The sequence below is a fragment of the Mastomys coucha genome, unplaced genomic scaffold, assembly GCF_008632895.1.
Source record: "Mastomys coucha isolate ucsf_1 unplaced genomic scaffold, UCSF_Mcou_1 pScaffold21, whole genome shotgun sequence".
Classification (NCBI taxonomy): domain Eukaryota; kingdom Metazoa; phylum Chordata; class Mammalia; order Rodentia; family Muridae; genus Mastomys; species Mastomys coucha.
Window position 1 is genome coordinate 56,848,834 of NW_022196904.1, and position 23,249 is coordinate 56,872,082.

A 23,249-nucleotide genomic window follows, 5' to 3' on the forward strand; every position below is an offset into this window, starting at 1 on the left:
TGTGTATGATACTGGGGAGACACACACACATGTACACATACATATATGTACATTAAGACAGTTTTATTTACACGTTTGCTTTACTATTATTTAGTGTGTGATCCTGGGAAGACATATGCCAAGGCATGCCTATGGAGACCAACTTCCAGGAGTCAGTTCTTTCCTTCCAGGGATCAAATGCAGGGTGCCAGGCTTATATAGCAAGTGTTTTTGCCTGCTGAGCCATCTTGCTGGTCTGTAATGTTCTAACTTATTCTACTGAAACTGGTTTATGTTCTTTTACTCCAATGGCAACACTACAAGAGCATGTTGCATAAAAATGGTCAAAGCACACACACTGTTCAACACTGAGTATGAAGCTAGCTGCACCTTCCTTCTCCTGGGTCCCTTCTGACACGGGTAGTGTTGCCACAGGCTGTGAAGTGACCCTTTGGCATTTATCGTTGATTCTATTAACTTAGCAAACAGCTAGCTCCAGGGCTGTGGATATTAAACAAACCTTGAACTTCTGGGATAGATGCTACACAGCCACACTGTAACCCCCTTCAGAACACTACTGACGATGCATACAGTTAGTATCTAACTAGAGCCTGGGTCTGCTGCCATAAGGCTGCTGCTTGGTTTGTTTTCTGCCTGGGCATTGGTTTTGCAGCAGGATGTCATACTACACAGTGAATTAGGAAACACTCCTTCCTCTAAAGAATGTGTGTGGGATTACTGTTTGTCCCAGCAATACACAGAACAATACAATACAGACTGGGCCTGTAGCTTTCTTGGTAGACGTTTTAATGAGGAACTCAATTTTTCAACTCTATAGACAGTGACTAAGTCATTCTTTTTTCTATGGGTCACATAGTAATGTTGATAATTTGTGTCTTCCAAGGAATGGAATTCTTCTCCATGACATGAAGCTCGCCACATTCCTTGTCTTTTTTAAACATCTATAGTATCCAGGTCAGAGTCTGTTCCCAGCTCTGAAACTGGCTATGGCTTTTCTCATTTACAGCCTGGCTACAGAGTTTTCAATTTTATTGAACTTTTCAAAGAATTATTTTTTCTTCTTTTATCTTCATCAATTTTGCTCCCTTTTAACTAGACTAGTTTTTGTTTTTTCCCTTTTTAAAAATGTTTTTCTTATTTTTTAAGATTATCACAATTATGTCATTTCCACTTTCCCCATGCTTCCTCTAAACTCTCCCATACACCCTCCTTAGTCTCTTTTAAATTTATGACTTTTCTTTTTATTAGTGATTGTTATACACAGTTATGCACATGCATGTACATATATACTCCTAGATCTAACCTGCTCAGTCTGTATATTACTTGTATGTATATACTCAGGCTGTCCACTTGGCACTAGATAACCTGTTGGTGTGCTCGTCCTGGGGAAGACTATTTCTCCTGATCTCAGCATTCCTTGGATGCCTGTAGTTCTTTGTGTACGGTTGAGGCCTCGTGGCTTTCAGTCTACTTTTGGATGCCTGTTGTTGTTCTTATTAAGCTCATGTTTAGAGAGTTATATTAGTGAGATATTAAAGATGTGGCTTCTGATAATACTAGGAGATACAATCTTACAGCAAACTCCTGATCCTTTGGCTTTTACAATCTTTTCAGTTACTCTTCCTTAAGATTTACTGAACCATGGATGGGGGAAGTCGCCCTGGAGATATAACCATTGGGAGTGGGACCTACAACTTGTCTGTTGCAAAGAGAAGTTTCTTTGATGAGGGTGAGGACTATACTTACACTTATTTGTAGGTATGAGGACAAGTGTTTAAGAATGTAGTCAAGGACTGCACTGGTCTAGTAAAGTGGCAGTTATAGGTTCTCCTCTGAGATCCATAACTTCATTAGGGCTTTGATAGTCAGCTAGGTTTCCAGTACCCAGCATAGTTTCCCTCTTGTTGAGTGGGCTTAAAGTCCAATTGGAGAGCTGTTGGTTATCACCAAGGTACGTGTGCCACTAGTGCATGCTGAGGCTTATCAAGCCATGCTGGACATTGTGGTTCACAGGCGTCAGAGCTGGGTAGGACTGTTGGTTGCTTCCTTTCTTTAGAGGATTCTATGACACCTGGAACCCCTGAGCAAGTTCTCAGAGAGGAGGCTTTTGGGTCAGTTCCAGGTCAGGGCTACTGGGTGCTGGTGTCTTCAGCAGTAAGGCTTACCTTCTATCTCTGAGGAGCAACCAAGAGTAAGAGCAATAACTTATGATGTTATAGGAGTCTTTTGAACAACCTTGAAAAACTACTCAAGACATTTCTCATGCTTGGTATCAGGAATTTTTGTTAGATGAGCTCTTGGAAGGAGTACTATCAGCTCAGAAGAGAAAATTTCATTTAAAATATCTATGCACATTAATATACAGACATATATTATAGCTTTACTATACAGTTAATAGGATGATTCTTTACAACATTTATAGATATCTGTTCTTATAGCCTCCTCTTCTTCTTATTTCTCTTTCCCTTCCTAATTACAGCTCACTTCCCTACTTAAACCATTTGTACCCCGCTCCTAATTACAGCCTCCCTCAATATTCAAACCATTTGTACGCTGTTCCTAATTAGAGCCCTACTTTCCCTATTTAAATCATTATAGCCCACTATTCCCCTCTCTAATTCTTGTCTACCCCAACTCTACAGGAACAGTTCCTTCTTACTTTCTTGGTTTCTGCATTTATGGCAGGATACATATTCACATATGAAGAGCTGGAGCCTCCAATAAGAGAAAACATGTAACATTTGTCTGTCTGAGTGTCGGTTACCCCACTCAAAAATGATCTTTTATAGGTGGTTTCATTTACTTGCAATGTTCATGACTGCAACTTTCTTTGCATATGAATGACATTAGATGGGGTATATCTACTACATACCTTCATTCTCCATTCATGGGGTTGTATATTTTTGTGAACAAAACAATAATGAACATGACTGCATAAGTCTCTCTAGATACAGTCAAGTCTTTAGGGCATACACCAAGGAGTGGAATGGCTAGGTCATAAGGTAGATTTTTTTTAGCTTTTAAAGAATTCTCCACACTGATTTTCATAATGGCTGCCCCAGTTTGCAATCCCACCAGTAGTGAATGAGGCTTCTTTTCCCCTGTATCCCTTCCAGCATCTGCTGTCTATTGTTTTGTGGATTTCTGACACTCTGACTGGGGAATCCTCAATATCATTTTGACTAGTATTTCCCTAACTGCTAGGAGCAGTGAACATTTTTGGATATATTTCTTAGTTACTTTTGTTTCTTCCTTTGAAAGCTCTCTGTTCTAGCCTCAGGTATATTTTTAAATAAGACATTTGTTTCTATTTTGTGAATTCTTTGTATATTTTGGGTAGTAATCCTCTGTCAGATGTGTGGCTGGCAGAGATTCTTTCCCACTCTGCAGGCTTTCTGTTAACCTCTTTATTTTGGTTTTTCAAGACAGGGTCTGTCAGTGTTAACAGCCTTAGCTGTCCTAGAACTGGTTCTGTAGACCAAGCTGGCCTCAAACTCACAGCAATCTGTTTACCTCTACTTCCTGAGTGCTGGGATTGAAGACTTGCACCAGCACCATCTGGACAGTTGACTGTTTCTTTGGCTGTGCAGAATGTTTTAGTTTTATAAAATTGCATGCCAGTTGTTGGCCTTCATTGTTGGAAAACAGACTCCTATTCAGAAAACCCTTTCCCACGCCTCTATCACACAGGGTACTACCTGTTTTCAGTGTTTGGGTCTTTGTTACATTTGGAGTTACTATTTGTTGCAGGTCTAACTGAATTCTTCTGCATGTGGACATCCAGTTTCTCCAACACCATTTGTTCAAGATTCTCTCTCCAGTTTATGTTTCTGACATTTTTTTCAAATATTAAATGGCTGAAGTTATGATTTTGTTCCATTGGTCTTCATGTCTATTTTTGTGCTAGTACCATACTGTTTTTATTACGATGGCTCTATAATATAGTCTTAAGATCTGGCATGGTAATCACTTGTACTTTATTTTTCCCCAGGATTGTTTTGGCTCTCTTGTTCCACATGAATTTTAGGGTAGTTTTTTTCACTTTTTGTGAAGAGTGAAATGGGTATTTTGATCAGGATTGCTCGAATCTGAGAATGACTTTTTTATAAGTCATTTTCACAATATTAATTTTACTAATCCATGAGCATGAGATAACTTTCATTTTCCAATCTATCTCTTTAGAGCTGTAAAGTTTTCAATGTTAGAGGTCCTTTACTTCCTTGAATAACTTATTTTCTTTTCTTTGAGACTGCTGTGTTTATGATCATGTCAAATGCGAATAGGGATAGTTTGACTTTCTCCCCCTTCTTGTATCCCTGTAATTCCCTTTGTTTGCCTTGCTGCTCCAGGTAGTACTTAAAGCATGATGCTAAATAGGAGAGAGGGTAGGGGACCTCCATGTCTCATCCCTGCCTTCAATGGGATTGCTTTTCTCAATTTAGGATGTTGGTTTTCTCTGGGTTTCTCATATATAGATCTATTATATTAAGGAGTATTCTATCTATCCCTGAATTCTCTAGAACTTTAATCAAAAAAAGCACATTAGATTTTGTCAAAGGGATTTCTGTGTCTATTGAAATGCTCATGTGAATTGTCTTTAAGTCTGTTTATATAGTTTATTATACCTATTGACCTGGCTTAGGATGAGCCATGCTGCATTTCAGGATAAAGCCAGCTTGGATGTATGTCTGTACTCCATTTTCAAGTGCGTCATTGAGTTTTACTGAGTCTATGTCCATCAGGGATATGGATCTCTAGGATGTATGTCTGTGCTTCATTTTCAAGTGCATCATTGGGTTTTACTGAGTCTATGTTCATCAGGATATGGTCTTTAGTTGTGTTTTGGTGCATCTTTATCTGGCTTTAGTGTTAGAATGACTCTGGCATTTGGGGTGCTCCTTCTTTCTATTATTTTAAAAGTTTAAAAAGGATTGGCTGTAGATGTTTGAATGTCTGCTAGAATTCTGCTATGAATCCATTTGGCCCCAGGTTTTTTTTTTTTTTTTTTTTTGAAGATTTATTTACTATTATAAATAAGTACACTGTAGCTGTCTTCAGATGCACCAGAAGAGGGCGTCAGATCTCATTTCGGGTGGTTGTGAGCCATCATGTAGTTGCTGGGATTTGAACTCATGACCTTCGGAAGAACAGTCGGTGCTCTTACCTGCTGAGCCATCTCGCCAGCCCCATATATATATATTTTTTAATAAGCTGGAAGGCATTTTATTACATTTCAATCTCATTTGTTAATGGTTTGTTATAGGTTGTCTTCTTGGTCTAATTTTGGTGGTTTGGTTGAATCTAGAAATCCATTTCTTTGTTGTTGTTGTTTTCGAGACAGGGTTTCTCTGTATAGCCTTGGCTGTCCTGAAACTCACTCTAGACCAGGCTGGCCTTGAACTCAGAAATCCACCTGTCTCTGCCTCCCAAATGCTGGGATTAAAGGTGTGTGGCACCACTGCCTGATGAAATCCATCCATTTCTTAATAGATTTTCCAGCTTAAAGGAATACAGTTTTTTAAAAATACCCCCTGGTAACATTTTAAATTTCTTTTGGTTTATGTTATAATATCTCCCTGTCTGTTAATCTCATTTATCTTCTCTAAGAACCAACTCTTTGATAAGGTGGTTATTTCTCTTTCATTGATTTTTATTATTTCTTGCCATTAGCAGGATTTGGATTTAGTTTATTGTTTCCCCAAATTTTTGAGTTGGATCATTAATCATTTATTTGTGCTCAGACTACCTTGATGTGTGCCCTTCGAGGGCAGCTTTAGAGAAGTACACATTTCCCTCAGAGGGCCACTTTGAATGTGCCCTGGAAGTATGACTGTGTTGTGCTTTCATTTAGCTACAGATACTTTTTAATTGTTCTTTTTGATCTCTTCTTTGGCACAATCATCATTCAGCAATAAGTGGTTTAACTTTGATGAGTTTGTGTATTTACAAGAGATTTGCTTGCTGTCAACAATGCCATCAGATGGAATACAAGGAGTTATTTCCATCTTTTTGAATTTGTAAAGATTTGTGTTCCAGGATGGGGTCTATTTTAGGAAAGCTTCCGTGTGTTGCTGAGTAAAATGTGTATTCTTTGGTGTTTAGGCGGAATGTCATGTAGCTATCTGCTAAGGTCTTTTGATGTATGTCACTTAAGTCTGATTTTCTGTTTATTTTGGTTCAGATAACCTTCCCATTTATTGGAGAAAATGGCATATTAAAATCACTTACTATTTAGTGGGTTGCTGCTAACTTTTGAAATGTTTGTCTTTAAACCTAGTAGTACATTTTCAAAAAATGAAATTGGGTATACCAGAGTTTAATGCATATATGTTTATGATAATACTGTTATCTGTTAACTGTTAATACTGATAATACTGTTCACTGTTCCCTTGATTAGAATGAAGATCTCTATCTCTTCTGATCTGTTTTAGTCTGAAGTCTATTTTGTCAGATATTAGAATAACACTCCCTGTTTGCTTCCTGGTCTCAACTGACCATTCCTTTTGTCCATCCTTTTACTTTGAAGTGATGCCTTTCTTCAAAGCTAAGATGTGGTTTTTGTAGAGAATAAACTGATGGGTTTTGTTTTTTGATGCATTTAGCAAGTCTGTGTCTTCTGACTGGAGACTTGAGGCCATTCATATTTAAAGCTATTATTAAAATGCGTGTTAACTGTGGTCATGGTGTTATTATTCTTGGCACTGTGTTGTCAGTGGTAGCTTGTTAATGATGGCTTTGAATTTCTTTCTACAGTCTCTCTACTATGTTCACTCCTCTCTTCCGTCTAAACATTGTTTCCTGTATTTTCTTTAGGTTTGGTTTGTTGGATATAAATTTTTTTTAGGCTTCTTATATTGTGGAAAGTTTTTCTTCCTCCCTCATTTATGGTGGGTATCTGCTGTCTATCAGTCTAGGCTGGCGGACAGTCTTTAAGGACTTGGAATATGTCCTCCAGGCTCTTTGGGCTTTTAAATTTCCATAGGGAAATCAGCTGTAATTTTGAACTCTCCTTTATATGAGACTTGAATTTCCTCTTGAAGCTATCAGTATACTTTCTGTGTTGTGCATGCTTAGTTGGTGTTTTAACTATGATAAGCTGTGGGGATTTTCTTCTCTGGTCTTGTCTATTTGGTCTTCTGTACGTGTCTTGTATTGGTATGGCTGTGTCTTTTCCTTAGTTTGGGGACATTTTCTTTTATGATCTTGTTCAAGGTTTTTCTCCTCCTCTATGCCTGTATTTCAGAGACTTGGGTTTTTTTCATGGTGTCCCACATTTCCTGTAGGTTGCTTTTCTGGGTTTTGCTTGTCATGATATGGTGTACTCTGCTTGATTCATCTGACATGCCAGGCTTTCCTCTGAGTCTGCAGTTGAGTTGCTTGGGTTATTTGATCCCACCATCGACTTCAGCCTGAGCTCCCTGTCTCCTTAGTGAATTCCATTCTCAAGCCCTGGGCTGCACTTATCATCCCATCAGCCTTCTGTTGTGGTTTCTTTGGGCATCACTTAGATAGTTATTTTCCTTAAGCTGTTTTTCTTTTTTCCTTAATTTCACTGTGCTGTTTATGGCTTCTTAAAATCCTTGAATTCTCTGATGAAGTATATAACTCTTAAATTCTGTTATTTACCCTGGTGTTGTTATTGGTAAACATTTCCATAGGACTGTTGGGTTTAGGAGAGAAAATACTGGCTTAACTTTCCATTGTTGGTATTTTTGAGATGAGGCTGGGCATATAGACTTCTAAGTTTGTTTGATAGGACAGGCTGGGGAAGAAGAGAAGACAGACAGGCAGGTTGTGCCTACAGGCTGGAAATGGCTTGGGTGAAAAGTGGAGAACAGAAGGGACTGAGATGGCATTCAGGATAGACCTCCTGGTCCAGGAGGTCCTTCCTGAACACCACCTCCTGGACCAGGAGGTGGTGTTCAGGATGGACTTCCTGGTCCATCAGGTAGTGTTCAGGATGGACCTCCTGGTCCAGCCTGGAGTGTGGGGGTAGATCTGGCTGGATGAAGAGGCTGGACATAGTGTAGAAGGGATCTGTGTGCTGCGGGTTAGGTACGTCATGGTAGAAGACTAGAGATTGCTTATGGCACAGACATGAATAACCAGATTAGGCTGTGGTACTAGATGAAGGACACAAGCTAGATCTGATGGTTGGGGACACAGTGGCATGGATGGAAAGGCTGCATGATGGGAAGGTGGCATGATGGGAATGTGTCATGATGGGAAGCCCTGGGAGACTTACCAGTCTAGACCCTGGAGAAGAATATAGCTAGGTGGAGAGATTCTGAGGTTTTGTTTTGTTTTGTTTTGTGTTTTCATCCCTACTGTCACTCTAGTTTTAATTCTAATAGCTTAAAAACTATTTTAATATAAACTCCTTCCTGTGTTCTGTGCTGTCAGACACACAAAACACACACAGATGGACACACACACATTCTCTACCTCTCTCTCTAAAGACAAATAATAGTTTCAAACATTTTGTTTTATGCTATTGCCAATAATGAAATGAGCAAAAGAAGGAAAACAAACAACATACACAGAGTGAAAGAGAGGTACAGCATTTTTATGTAGAAAATATTTCCTGCTTTTAAGACTCTATCCTTGGAATAAACTAATAAAAGTTAGTCATTACACAATCAAGTTCAAACTAAAAGGTTTACTGGGCAAAAGCTTCTCCCACTTTGGAGGCCTTAGCACATACTGCCAAGCTGCTCTCCATAACTGTTCCTGCCAATGTCAATCACATGTGTATTTTTACTATAACTGGGACTATTTGCAAACCTTCATTTCTTCAGCTACAGACAGCGTTTCCCACTGCACCCTGTCTGGGTGTTGTAGAATACTACCCATCTCTCACGTTTCTCCATGTGTCTATCAAGGGGGTGCTGCCTACTTTCCTGAGGAAACCTGGCAGTGTCCTCTACATACTTAACTTCTATTACTGCAGTCAAAGGCCTCCTCATCAGCTCACAAACTCACTACATCTAAGGATGAGCAAATGCACAATGACAGTTTCTTCATTGTACTTTTTGAAATGTGCAACATGGTGTCGGAACTTGTAGAAACATTCAAAAGAATATGAAAAGTGTGATATGGTGTTTCTTATAACTTCTGCCTTTTCAAGACACTCTTCCTTTTCAAGTTCCCTCCTGATATCGGAAAGAGCACCACAATTTGATTGATTATTACACATCCCCATCACACAGGGTGAGAAGACAACTCTGTTGAGTTACTTTTCTCCTTCCACATTTGCACAGATTCTGAAAGATAAACGTAGGCTGACAGGTTTGCATGGTAAATGCTTTCACTGCTGAGCTACCTCACCGGCCCAACTACCAGGATCTGTCCAGTGGTATAATATACAGCCATTTGTACTGAAATTTTCAAGTTTTTAGACTTTTGAAAACCTTAAGTTTTCATTATTTTGAAGCAGTATGCAAAGGAACACAATGTCACTTACCCATGTAGTGACACTCTGCACATGTGACTACTAAGCACGTAAGATATGGCCAGTTCTTAAACTCAGGGTAGAATCTGTCTCGTTTCACTGAAATGCAACAGCCTCTCATACCACACATAGCAGAGGCTCAGTTAACCTAGCGAGTGGGTCTCACCCCACCCCTGCTCTGTGTTATACAACTCAAACACAGTTTTGTTATTTTAAGCAAACCTGGATTCCCCCTTGGCAATATAGCTGTTCCCCAGCAGGTTTCCTCCCAGGGTTACATCACTCCCTCGACTCTCAGTCACGCATGAGCAGCCTCTTGATCCTGAGTTTACTAGCTCCATGTGGTCACAGTTGGTATTACCACGTGGCTATGTGGATATGATAGATAAAACTGTATTTTCTTTTAACTATATCCTCTCATACATGAATATTTAAATAAACAATTTCTGGTTGTGTCAGTGTCTTAGGTTTCTACAACTTCTTTCTTATACTCCTCCTGGCTACCCCCTTTTGCCTGCTTCCTGATGTAGTTTTGCCATTTCAGTAAGTGGCCAAAGTTCTCCTTTATTGTCAGACCTAAACTTTTAGTTGCTTTTGATTTGGCTCAAAGCATAGCTCACATGCTCTTCTTGCCTCATGTCTTGGGCCCTTCTGATGAGCTCTGTAACCAGAGAGCTTCCTACAGCCCAGTCATTCTTCTCCGTCTTCCCCACCAAGCCCCAACATCCCTAGAATAAACTGCTGGGCAAGCTCCAATCATACTCGGCTATTTCAGCCCCAATGCCAATGTCCCATACAAGTAGAACATCCCACACCATGTTTCTCACTCTTTCCTGCTTCACAACTTTCAAGAACTCTCCTCCAGTCCTGCACTCTGGGGAGATCTGGACACACTCACTACACCTCACACACAAAGGAGACCTTGCTGCACACTGCATTTGCCTCTCTTGGGAATGCCTTTCTTCTTTTCTAGGCAATATATAGAGAACCGTAGTTTGGATGATAGATTAGAGCCTAGCTCCACACTCATCAAGGTGGAAGACTTGGGGCACTTGAGTTACATTTGCTTCTATGATTTGTTTTCCAAGGGGAAAATGAAATGTCACCCTCTTAAGAGCTGTGAAGCAAGGTACACCTTCAGTCATCAGGAAATATTGCAGTTGGCCCAGCCACCCACTGGGCTGTGACCTGCTGGAGCCCTTCACTACTATGGCTGCATTCAAAGCAAGGCCTGGCCTGGCATACATTAGGGCTTGGCAGCATTTCCTGAGTATGAGTGAATGCTTTATCAGGAACCAAATGGTCACCTTCTACCCCTTGGAGTCCTGCCATATACACAGAGGGAGTACAGAGTGCAAAGTGAACAAATCCGTTCCTTCCAATCCTTTCCCCTCAACTCCCCTGTTTGATGATTTGGAAAAGCAGCTATCATGATTTTAGGTCTAATCCTGACCCAACTTTTTAAATTTTTTTTTTTTTTTTTTTTTTAAAGAAATGATGAGTCTTATCTCAGGAGGTCAGGAAACAATCATTTTACTGGTGTTTGTTCTCTTTCTCACTGGAAGCAAACATGTGGATGTGGTTCTTCCTTCAGGGAACTTCATGTGAGTAAGAACTACAGATGCTGAACAGGATGCTAAAGTCCTTCACCATGCTTATGATTGGTGCTGCAAATAATGTCCAAGGAACAATATTACACAGGGGAGAGAGCGTCATACAGGGCCCAGCAGCAGCACCACACAGGGACAAAAATAAAGTTCTCACCTGACCTGGTCTAGCGGAAGCAGGTAGTGTCTCTGAGAAAGTGCTAAAGACTTAAAGGGGAAGTGTATGTGCAAGGAAAAGTGGACCACGGTGGAGGGAGTTTTAACCAAGAAGGTAGAAGGGCCATTGCATAGAGCTGCAGCTGCAGGGCTCAGACGCCCGGTGCTGCGCTGAGTACATGACGAACTGAGAATATTCTGTGCTGAGAAATAAGAAGTCCCTGCTGGATTTAATTTCCATTTCTGCTTATAAGTGTCACATTATTTGGAGCCTGGGTGGGAACCGGGCAATAGAATGTGAAGATCAATCCAGACTTGGTGAGGAAAGACTCCCTAAGGAGTGGGACAGTGGCTCCGTGAAAAGAAGAAGACAAGAGAGAGCTAGCAGGAGGAATCCAGAAGCTCAAGCAATACGTCACATCACAGGTGAGGACAGAAGTAGGTAGCGCAGTAGGAGATTCCTGCACAGCACTCCCAGACTGCAGGGCCACTTACACATGTGCCTGGACATTACATGGAGGATGGATTATGCACTGAGGCCTCATGCATGACCATGGCAGGGGTGAGTGGGTAGGAGCTTCCTTCTTACCTAACCTTTTCAAACTTGTTTTACAATTTGCCGTGAGGGGGAATGAGGAGGCACAGTCTCTAAATCTCTTTTCAGTAGGTAATGTTCTCACACAATACAAACAGCATTACACTGATCCTGGAGCACTAAATGAGATCTCAGAAGTGGAAGCACAATGTAAAGCCTGTGTATGTGACCCAGCAGTGCCTAGCCATGAGTAAAGAAGGGAAGTTTAGGCAACCTTTGTGGGGAAGAGCAATGATATTGTACATTCTCATGCACAAACACCAGTTCTGGGCAGACTGGTGATCCAAGTACCACAAAATCTGGAGAAGAAAATGCAGACAAGTAATGACCCCGCAGTATGAAGTGTTTACTAACCAAGACCCAATGGACATAAACCAGAAGGCTAGAGCATATAGAATGTGCCCAGTGTATGGTGAGAGCAACAGGGATGTGAAAACCCTACAAGCTAGGAGAAAGGTTTCTACCCAGAGCTAACAAAGGTGGGTACCTGAACAAGCCTACAAGTGAGGAGAAGGACGAGCTCAGTCTTGCCACAGTTTGATATTTGCACATCATCCTGGGAGGGGCAAGCACATCACACAAGGAAGAGTTAGCCACCTGGCAATACACTGCTGAGAGCAGTGGGGGGAGGGCACTGTCCCACCCAGTCCCAGGAGACTACAAGAAGGAACTGCAGGCACTTTGGAGGAAAATGTGTCAGCATCCATAAAATGCTGTTTGACTTGGCAAGTACGTCTAGGAATTAAGGGAGAAACTCTGACAAAGGTTTTAAAAAGAAAAGAAAAAACCAGTCAAGGACACTCCTTGCCATACTGGCCCTAGCAAAAAAATGCCAACAATTTCAAATGCCCCACACTGGGAGCTAAGTGCAAATCAATTGCACCCGAACTGTGGAATCTGAGGCTTAACTCTGTCCTGATAAGGAATTATCTCGATGAAGCTGTTACATGACAAAAGTCAAGACACAGAACGTAACATTAAACAGAGGAGTGGGCTAGGAGCAAGAGGCTGGAAACCACTGAGGCCTCGGTGCACAGGCTACTTCTGCAGCTGTACAAGCAGCCAACGAGGCTAGTTTCTGGAAGGAGAGCCTGGGACCGAAGAAGAGCTAGTGGCCACCTCCAGGCACTGTCAATAGAATCTTTACTCTGGGTTTTAAGCAGGTAGATTATTCACTACCTTCTCAAAAGTCTAGTGAGAAAATTTTATGCCTTCTAAAACACAAAGATGAACAAAGCTGAAAGAATAGCCAAATGGTAATATATTTATTTGACTGACTACTTTACAGAAGATAACAGGGTAAGACTGAGAAGTATTACTAACAAAACTGAGGTTTCTTTCTGTAGTTGGGTAACTCTACAAATGCACTAAATTGTACTGTGCAGTGTGGATTCAGAATGACAAGAGTTCACTGAGTGCATGTGCATACATCACATACACACACACACACACACACACACACGTGCACACACACATACGTGCGCGCGGGCGTGCACACACACACACACATACTTTTCTTAAAAGTGTTAAGGCTTGAACCCTAGGCTTCACGAAGGTTAGACACACTCTAGCACACAGCCACTGTCAGCCCTGTAAACGATCATCCAAGGGGTGGGGGAGAGTGGTGCTTAGGAACTGTAGCCCAGAAGTCAAATGCAACTCTGCAATGGATTTTCCTTTTCTTCCTTATCACTCACTGACATATTCACAGAAATCCAACTGGAGAACAATACATTTTCTATGCCTGCTCACATACTACAACTGATAGGACAAAAATGTGTCATAAAAGTGAGTGAAAAACAACTATTGTAGAATAGTTGTGTCATACGTAGACTAAAAACTACGTGAAGCACAATTTTTACACATATGCTAGAAGTATTCAGAGGACTAAGCATGTAAACTCGCTCATGCCTAGGGACCCTTCTGAGTAGCATCAGGCAAGCTGGGCAGGCCCAACAGAACTGGATGTCTGTCTGAAACGTATCTGAAGATGTGCTTTGTCTTAAGGAGCTAATACTCCTGCATTAACTATCTGAGTGTATTCTTCATTAAGAGAGGATGACAGAACTGGACGTCAACAGGACTCAGCAAAATAAGCAAATACTAGTTATCTTAGTCTTAATTATACCAGGTCAAATTATGGGCATTCCACATACATCCCCCATTAACTTCAGAGCCGAGGTCTGTAAGTTAAAAGGTGAAGTGACATGGAAGAAAGCCATGAGTGAGCACAGGCCAGTGACCATCTGGACTCTGTATACAGTCAATGATTTGGAACATACATATAAGTCCTATTTCAGGCCATTGGGACACACCCTTGGGCTTGGATTTAGCCTTATCTTGGAGTTAGATATGATGGTAGCCTTAGCATTCATACAGTCCCATAACTCACATGGCCTGTCTGAGAGCTGTGGAACGTCTAGCATCTTCTGTACTTTAGAAGGCAAGCAAGTCTGGCCAGTCTTTTAACAAAGTACACTCCTAGAACGAAACAAATAACTGCTGATGAGCAATCCAGGACTACAGTGGCCCGGACAAGCTGTTCTATACCCTAATATAATGTATACAGAAGTGGTATCTATAAACACGTACACCCCTCGCACGTGAACGCACACAACCCCTCCCACCCTACCCCCAATATCTTCAGGGAAAGAATAAAGTTGAAATTCACTGGCAAGAGCAGTCAATTGAGAGGATTAGTGTCAAAGTCTTATAAAAATGGCCAGTTTTCTGAAGCAGATGTATAAAATAGCAAATGCAGTCACCAACCAACCAAGTCTGTCTACAGAATCAGACCTCAGATAAGCAGCCTTCTTGCATATGTAGACATCCTAAAAGGTCTGGAAAAGTCAAGATATCCAAAAGAACAACAAGAAGAGAAACCATTCAAGAGGCTAAGGACAGTATGAAGGATAGGAAGGGCCAAGATGTTTAAAGAGACTTGTGCTAGGCTCCTCTGCTTGAGCAATTTCCAAAAAGGGAAACCTGGGCAACTCCCCTGGGCAACTCCCCTGTGACAGACGCCACAACCACTTCTGCTTCTGACACCTAAGTGGCATCCAGCCCCAATAAGGGCTCTCGGCTGAAATAACCTGAGGTGGCCTGACTGTCTGCAGAAATTACATATGCCAGGGTAAAGCCTACTCACAGTCTGGTTTGAAACAAAACTCAGTGTTTTGTTGACAAACATCTTTGCAAAGAAGATAAGACACTGGACAGCAATGCAAGCGAAGCATCAAAATCGACATGCAAACGTGCATGAGTGCATTTTCCACAAACGCCATTCCAAGGTTCTCCTTGCATACAGTGAACTCACCTCCGTGTTCCAGAAACACTCGAACACACCTCTCCTTTCCTCTTGCTGCAGAGAAATGGAGCAAGGTCCAGCCATTGGCATCTCGGCCATTTGGGGAATAGCCTTGTTCCAACATCTTTCGTACTGTGTGAACATCCCCGGCCGCCACTGCAGCCTGAATCTGCAACTCTTCCTGGAGCTCAGGGTTCCTCCGGCAGTGGTGGTGTAACATCCTAGCGGAGTCTGCTTTTCACCAACCAGACATTAGGTCACAGGAGGCAGCCTTTCGGGAAGGGAGAACATATGCAATTTAGAATGTGTGGCTCTTCACCCTGTGCTCACTGACCACCACACAACTGTTTGTTTTCTAAATCAGGACAGTAACAGAAAGCAGCTCAACCAGACTGGCTAACAGGCATCTGCTTAGACCTAAACTTTCAATAGCTGCATTAAAGCTATATAGTAATTAAAAGAAAAAGTCAGGCAGAACCCCCCCACAGAAAAATCTTTTCTGCATCCCTTTGAAAACTTGAAACTACATTTGATCCTATCAGCTCTATTTTAGGTAAAATGGAAGGTGGCGTCAGGAAGCTAAGATGGCCACAGCAGAGGGGCCACAGTAGTACCAGTCTTGGGAAGTCTGACTTATATGATGCACCACTGAGGCAGAAGTTACAAACTCCTCAATGACTTTATCATAGTCTGAGTCAATAGACATGGAGGACCAGAAAACAGCCCATTGAAGCCCAGAGGAGGAACTGAAAGGTCAAGTCTCTGATCCAATCCACATCAGCATCTTATTTTTAATGCAAGATAACAAAGCATCAGGGTAGCAAGCTGAGCTAAGTACCTGTATATGTGTGTGTGTGTGTGTGTGTGTGTGTGTGTGTGTGTGTGTATGTGTTTCTTTTTCTCAGTTTTCCTATCTTAGGCTATTTGATCATAGTGTTTGTCTTCTCTTTTGCTGTCATATTCTTTAAAACATTTTTTTTTCTAATTTCGGTACCAGGAATTTTACTTCATAAAATCTTAAAGTAGCACGCTAAATAAATAACCTGTTGAATAACCATGTGATGAAATGACTTCAATGAATAATTGTGCTGAGGACTCCATACCCTCTGCAGGTCATGGAGAAGGGTGTCCTCAAACCCAGCAAGCAATGAGCTTGTCCATGCACACAGGGAAGCCCAAAGTGAAGTGGCTACTTCTCCTGTGGGGGAACAAGCCCTCTTCCTGCTTTGAAGCATTTGAGATATATACACAGAAACCCAGATTGACAAGATCTTAGGAAGACACTCCAAATGGGCTACTTTGTTAAGAAGCAATTAGACTAATCTCCTGGTTTGTAACCTCCATTTCTATAAGTAAATTTGCTTGAAAGAAAAAAAATGTGCTAAAGCCCTTTGAAGACATTCTGTTCTCATATGTAGGTTAGACATCTCAGGATAATTTTGCGACCAATACTTTTTCTTGCAAAATTTCTCATGATGGACTACACACAAGAAAAGTAAGCCTAGCTTGGTGGAGCCAAAAGGCTAGGAACACAAACATGTGATGTGCTTTTACATATAATAATGACATCATGATAGTCTCAGCAATATCACTCAGTGATATAATTTAAAAATATCAAGCTATTACCTCAAATAGCTGTTTCCTCAGAGGAAATTGGGAAATGAGAAATTTCTTGATAATCTGTTCCCTTAATAACCAAGTTTCCTTGATTCTTCACTTAATTACTTCCTTGAAATTCAGTGTCTTGGCTTAGAAATTTGACATTAAAAAAACCTTTCAGGATGGGTTTCATGTTAGTTTCAGTGCTATAAGAGACAATATCAAAACTTATCAGCACACATGAATGGAACCCTTTCCTGTACACTCAGACCATCATCTGACCATCATGTTCAGCAGAACACCTTTGAAACTTTGACTCATTTTACTATTCTTTTTGAGTCAGTCTTATTTAGCTCCACCTGGCCTCCAACCTTGCTATGTAGCCCAGGTTGGCCTTGAGCTCTTAATCCTCCATCTCTAGCTACCAAGTGTTGAGGTCACAGGTATGTGCCACCATGTTGGCTCAGAGTGAGTTTTGTGGATGGTGTATGTGTTCAAATACACTTAGGTGTCCTCCTCTGCAGCTCTTGCCTTACTGTTTTAGAGAGGGTCCCTCACTGAACCTTGGCTTTACCATTTCTGCCAAACTGGCTGTTTATCTAGCCTTCATGAACTTCCTTGTCTCTGCAAACTGGTGCTGGGGTTACAAGTGTATATCTAATGGAACCCCATGGAAGAGTCCATCCCTGGCTTTTCCATGAGTAGATGGGGATCTAAACTCAATCTTTGTGCCTGTGCTGAAGCTCTTTACCCACTAAGCCTTTCCCCCGGACCCACAGAGTGTATTAAATAGGAAATTACCTTGGCACTTGAAAGAGGTCTCCTCTATATGAAAGAGACTGAAACAATGTCAAAATAAACTTAGGTTTTTCTTTCAGTGCATGCTACATTAGTTTATTCTTTAAATCACTATTTTGCCCATTCACTTCTTTGCAGCTCTATTCTAGTAATGCTAGGGACGGACCAAGAAGAGTCTTAAGCCTGCTAAATGTATTACTGAGCTACAGCCCCAACTAACTTATTAGCAGATATCAAGAAGAAAAAGTTGGGCAGTGATGGAGCACAACTTTAATCCCAGCACTTGGGAGGCAGAGGCAGGCAGATTTCTGAGTTCAAGGCTAGCCTGGTCTACAGAGTGAGTTCCAGGACAGCCAGAGCTACACAGTGAAACCCTGTCTCGAAAAACCAAAAAAAATAAATAAGTAAATAAATAAAGAAGAAAAATAAAAGCTAAACGTGATTTTCCTCAAAATAGTCTAGGAGGCTGATGACTGTGGGTCATCTTACCTTACAGAAGAATGTCTCTTCTCTCGGTAGACAGGTTGTCTAATAACCATGGCGTGCATGCAGCATGGTGGGCAGGGTTCCCAGTGTGTCCTGGCCTCCAAGGAGTAGTCTTCTTCACCTACAAACAAACCCAACTACAATCATGGGGCTTTCCTAAAAGAACAGAGAAGCACAGCTGTCTGCAGTCTACTTTCTGATGACTTTATGTGAGTTTATGACAAATCGACACAGAGAACTCAGAGAAGGTTGTGGAGGAAATGATCGTGTTGCTTTACAACAATCTCCAAGATGTAATCAAATATGATTTATTTTTGAGATTCTGTGCCCTTTACCCCCACCCCCAACTTCTTGAAAAACAGTAAATAAAGAAAATAACAAATTCTACATTTGGAATTTGGCTACAAGCTAAGAATCTTATTTTTTCTGCTGAAAATATCTCTTCAGGCCTGCTTACTTTACTTTTTAAGGATACCATCAGTCACCTGCTGCTCTTTTAAAGAGAACTAAAAGAGGAAAAGAAATGTGTGCATTCAATACAGCAGCTGCCCAGGGGGGCAAGTGTAAAGTATGATAAGTAAATGGGGCTTATGCCTTTGAATGGTGGCTCTTCCCATGCCTTAAAGGCACCTAGTAATAACATTTACATACACACAACAAGCTAGTTAAAACATTAACTAGCCAGAGGTTTTACTACCTTCTCTAAAAGAATTCTTAAAGGACAAAACAATAAAAATCCAACCCCTTTCTCTCTCTCTAATTAAAAGAAAAAACAAACAAACAAACAAACAAAAACCTCAAGCCCCACTCCCACTGAGTCCCAGCTCTATATATTCCATTCAGGAAAGGGCATAAGAGACTCCCCTACAATCACAAGGAACTCTTCTAGTGATTAACCTACCAGGAGACCCGACAACCCCTTCTGGTGGTGGGGCCTGCACCTTTAGAACTTAAAGGTTCAGACAAGGAAATGGACAGATCTTCTGCCAAGCTGAGCTGTGCAGAAGGAGAGTGGCAGCGGTGGCTTGCTGGCTGTACAAGGGGACATTAGAAAGATCCCTGTCTGCCTATCATGCTCTTCATGTTTTAGTTTTCCTTGTCTGAAGCCTTTAAGACAGGCAAAAATGTTGGCCTGTACACAGAGCTGAAGTCTGAGTGCAAACTGTGCCTATTATTTCCAAATAAATGGAGTAGACATGGTCAGAACAACTCCTTCAAAGCCAAGTATAAATACCACAGAAGAATCCTTGCAGAAACTAAGACTGAGACAGGAACCTGGAGCATCTTACAGTGCCCGAAGGCAAGGAAGTGCTCAAAGAAAGCCACAGCAGCAGGGACAAAGGAGCCAACCTCACAGCTCTCAAGGACCAGAGACCACTGATCACTTCTCACCTTGATGGCATCTACAAAACAGCATCATGTGGTACCCAGCACTAAGCCCACCAGGTTCCAGGCTGGGGTCACACAGACAATCCTGGCTAAAATCATTGTTGGGAAAGAAACTGGCAGGCAGGACCAGGGTAGGGTGGGTGGTGAGAGTTAAACAGAAGGCAAAATACACAGGTATGAAGTTGTCAAAAAACAAATAATTTCTAAAAATGAAAACCAAAATCAAACACCTTACTTCTAAGTGTGTTTTCAGTATTTTCTGCCTCCCTAGGTTCATGAAAATGTCCCAATGTGGCTTCAAGCCTTTAAGAGTCCTTGCAGATCTCCAGTGGTCTCCAAATGCCCATCAGCACTTCCACAGAGACAGCTGGGCATGACAGAGAAGAAACATGAGAAGTGGGAGCTGAAGGAAGCATGAAATAGTATTCACTAACATAAGGAAAAGGCAGAGTACTAAGAGATAAAAGGATCAAATCATTTCTCCCTGCAAGAAAGGTAATAATGTCACAATTCCCTGTAAATGACTTTAATGGGACAATGAGATAGCCCCTAAGTGCCTAATGTGTGTGCTCAGTACAGCTCACAGCTTCCTAAAATATAGTCCTGTACATTTAAAATGACATTTAAAAATATTTTTAATTTTTAAAAGAAAATTGTTTTTGCTTATATCTGAGTGCCTACATGTAAGTAGGTGTACCACATGCATACCTGGTGCTAAAGAAGACCAGAAGAAGGTTTTTAGATCCTCTGGAACTTTAGTTACAGGCAGTTGTGTATAACCCTGTGGGTGCTGAGAACTGAACTAGGTCCTCTGCAAGAGAAAGACATTTCTCTAATACCCTCTTAAATTGACACTTTAAAGTATATAAGATATTTTAGGATATTTTTTCTTCTTCTGATACCAAGGACTTATAGATAATCATAGATTTTTTTAAAGTGAAAAGTCACTCCTTGCATGCATGTGCTACAACAGCATCATAGGGGAAAAACATATGTGTGCACCTTGTACATATTATCTCTGTTGTCTGCACATTGTCAATTATGCAGGCAAGGCTGAAGGTAGCACCGAAGCCCAAGGTATCAGACTAGCAGTGAGTTTTCTCCTCGTGTTACTCAGGAACATGTAAGATAATGAGAAAAAAGGCACGATGGTCCTTAAGAGCAAATAGAACCTCAGCAGCAAAGAAACTATTTTTTAAAAAAAAATCAAGAAAAGCCACAGATAGAAATGAAAAGGCCTAGTTTACTGCAGAGAATGCAAGTTCAAAACTCTGATGGCTCACAGAAATCACCTATGAAACAGGGCTCTTGACAAAGGAGAAATTTCTTAAACAATACACAATCAACAGAAGGTTCTCTTAAATTAATGTTGTTTGGAGACTCCAGCATCTACTGATATCAGACCCATCAGAAATTACATTCTGGGTTTTAGTCAGAAAAAAAGTAAATAATAAACAAATATGGAAGACTTTAAAGGTGTAAAAAGGACTTATTTCCCAAATGTGTCTCATTTTCTTAAGTGGTCTTAGTTCTTAATGTTAATATAATGCTTACATTTTGCCAAATTATTTTCTCTACTGTACTGAAGTCAAAGAAAACAACCTAGGTCTCCAAGTTTTTATACAGTTGACCACATCGGATAGTACTGCCTAACTTCTTCTCAAGTGAAATCCATTCAGTTAAGCCCCAAATTTCCTTAATATAGTTAAAAGAAAATGTATATTGAGATCACAGACTGAAGTAGAAGGTACCCATAAATCAAAGTATGCTTGAAATTTGCCCAAGAATACACAGCCTTCAACAAGTCTGAAGTCTGACATCTCTACAATTTCCCTTAGCACAAGACTAGATAATTAATGACTTTTGCATATTATTTTCTTCCATGTAGTTTTTGTTTTGTTTTGTTGGGTTGGTATACTAAACCTTTGATGCAGTGCAAGCTGGCCGGCAACCAGGGATCCTCCTGCCTCAGCCTCCCAAGTATTAAGATTGCAGGCCTGCTGCCTGATTCTGCATCCCTGCCCCTGGTGCCCCTCCCATACTCCCCCCACCCCAATAATATAAATGAGAACTGTTTCCTGGTCTCAAACCAACAAGAAAGAAAGGAATGGTTCCACAAGACACAAGGTAATGGTTCCCAGCTCAAGACAAGAGCATTTGTTTGCAAGGGAGACCAGGATACAAAAAAGAAAATGGCAAGTTTGAAGATACTGCCTCTAAACATCCACTGATGGCTCACAAGACCAGATACACCAAACCAGATACAGAAATGTACTGTGCCCAATCACAGTATAGAACATGGCCAGCAGGTCTGCTGCTGGGCTCCACTTACACAATCAAGAGCCTGACACCAAAAATAAGGCAGGTATTATTTTAGTATCACCCAATATACCATAGAGATTATGTCCCTAAAGAAGGATATCACATTTCCTCCAAATAACTGGACCTTTATGTGACACAAAGGTCTATTACCATGTGGAACTATGAATCACATAAATTCTAGCAGAAAACCCAATGATTTTCACAAAATGTGGATGAGGTGAGGTGATGGAGAAAAGTTTAAAATCATTTATGCAGACCCAACTCAAAGCTTAAACCACAGTTATTAGAAATGCTTTGTCAACAGTGCCCTATTAACGGAGGCGTGCCAAGTCAAAGTTAGGAGCTTCAGGCTAGCCCTCAGAAGTTTGCAAGAACATTGCACAGAGGGAGTGCAATCATATAAAAATGAAAAGTCAGAAGGTCAGGTTTCAGATAGACAAACTGAATCTGACTTTATTTACCCATTTTAAGAATGGTATAGCCGGGCGGTGGTGGCGCACGCTTTTAATCCCAGCACTTGGGAGGCAGAGGCAGGCGGATTTCTGAGTTCGAGGCCAGCCTGGTCTACAGAGTGAGTTCCAGGACAGCCAAGGCTACACAGAGAAACCCTGTCTCAAAAAACCAAAAAAAAAAAAAAAAAAAAAAAAAAAAAAAAAAGAATGGTATCACTAAGGCTAAATGTGGATACACTAAATACTGCACACACATACTCAAGCCTGTGCTCAAGCATATACACACAGGAACAAAATAAGACATTATATATTTAGCTTATATATAATATACACATATAACTAACAGAATTAACTATGAAACACATCATTTTAGGTATAAAGGACAGAAGTAGTCATAATATGCTAAAGACCTAGCACTGAGTAGCCCCAATTATTCTCCTGTTGTGATATGAATTTGTTTTTGGTTACCAAATAATCAGGTAAGCGCCCTCCCATGTCACTCACAATAAAATTAATACTAAGTTGACTGACAGATATAGAAATATAAACTATTGAGCTGGTCATGTTGTTAAGTAAACGTCCAAACTAAATAAAATGTTAAATAACTTGGACCAAACATTCTCAACTACACCAATTATTACAACCTCCCACTGCTCTCTGTGTGTGCATGTTGTATACATCTCTTTCTCAACCTTAGGAAACCCACTGTCAGCTGAGCAAATCCTTATACTCTGACTTAAGCAGCAACACTGACCTGGCTGGGAACCAGGATAGAGCAATGTCCTGTCTTTACAAGTCCGACTAGTGGTCCTCATTTACAATCTTAGGTAAAAGAACCCTCACTTAGCAACCCTAGCAAATAAGGTTAACTCTAAAGCAGAAAAATACCCTCTACCTCACTGAAAAGGCTAGACACAAGATATATACTGCATTTTATCTCTGAAATACACTCCAAATATTTTATTACCATTTTTTTAAGTTATACAGTACTCAAAGACATCACATTGCTGATCCACATTTAACCACTGGGCCACCTCTCTAGCCCTGAGAGTTCTGTATTTAAATAACAACCACTCTTCAACTTGAA

General features: G+C 40.8%; 1 protein-coding gene across 9 annotated transcripts in view; it reads right to left on the reverse strand.

Moving 5' to 3' along the window:
* Asb7 (ankyrin repeat and SOCS box containing 7) overlaps positions 1–23,249 on the reverse strand; it is a 47,004-nt gene that overhangs the window by 20,891 nt on the left and 2,864 nt on the right. For 8 of the 9 annotated variants that reach the window (XR_004123094.1, XR_004123095.1, XR_004123097.1 and 5 more), the window contains 2 exons: positions 18,003–18,120; positions 15,126–15,387 (listed from right to left, as the gene is read on the reverse strand). Coding sequence is in view for 5 of the 9 variants with exons in the window: in XM_031386930.1 (XP_031242790.1) it covers positions 15,126–15,336 (211 nt within the window). In the remaining 4 variants the exon portion in view is untranslated. Of the gene's footprint in view, positions 1–14,201; positions 14,291–15,125; positions 15,388–18,002; positions 18,121–23,249 lie in introns of those variants that run through there. The other variant, XM_031386934.1, reaches the window with a different exon arrangement.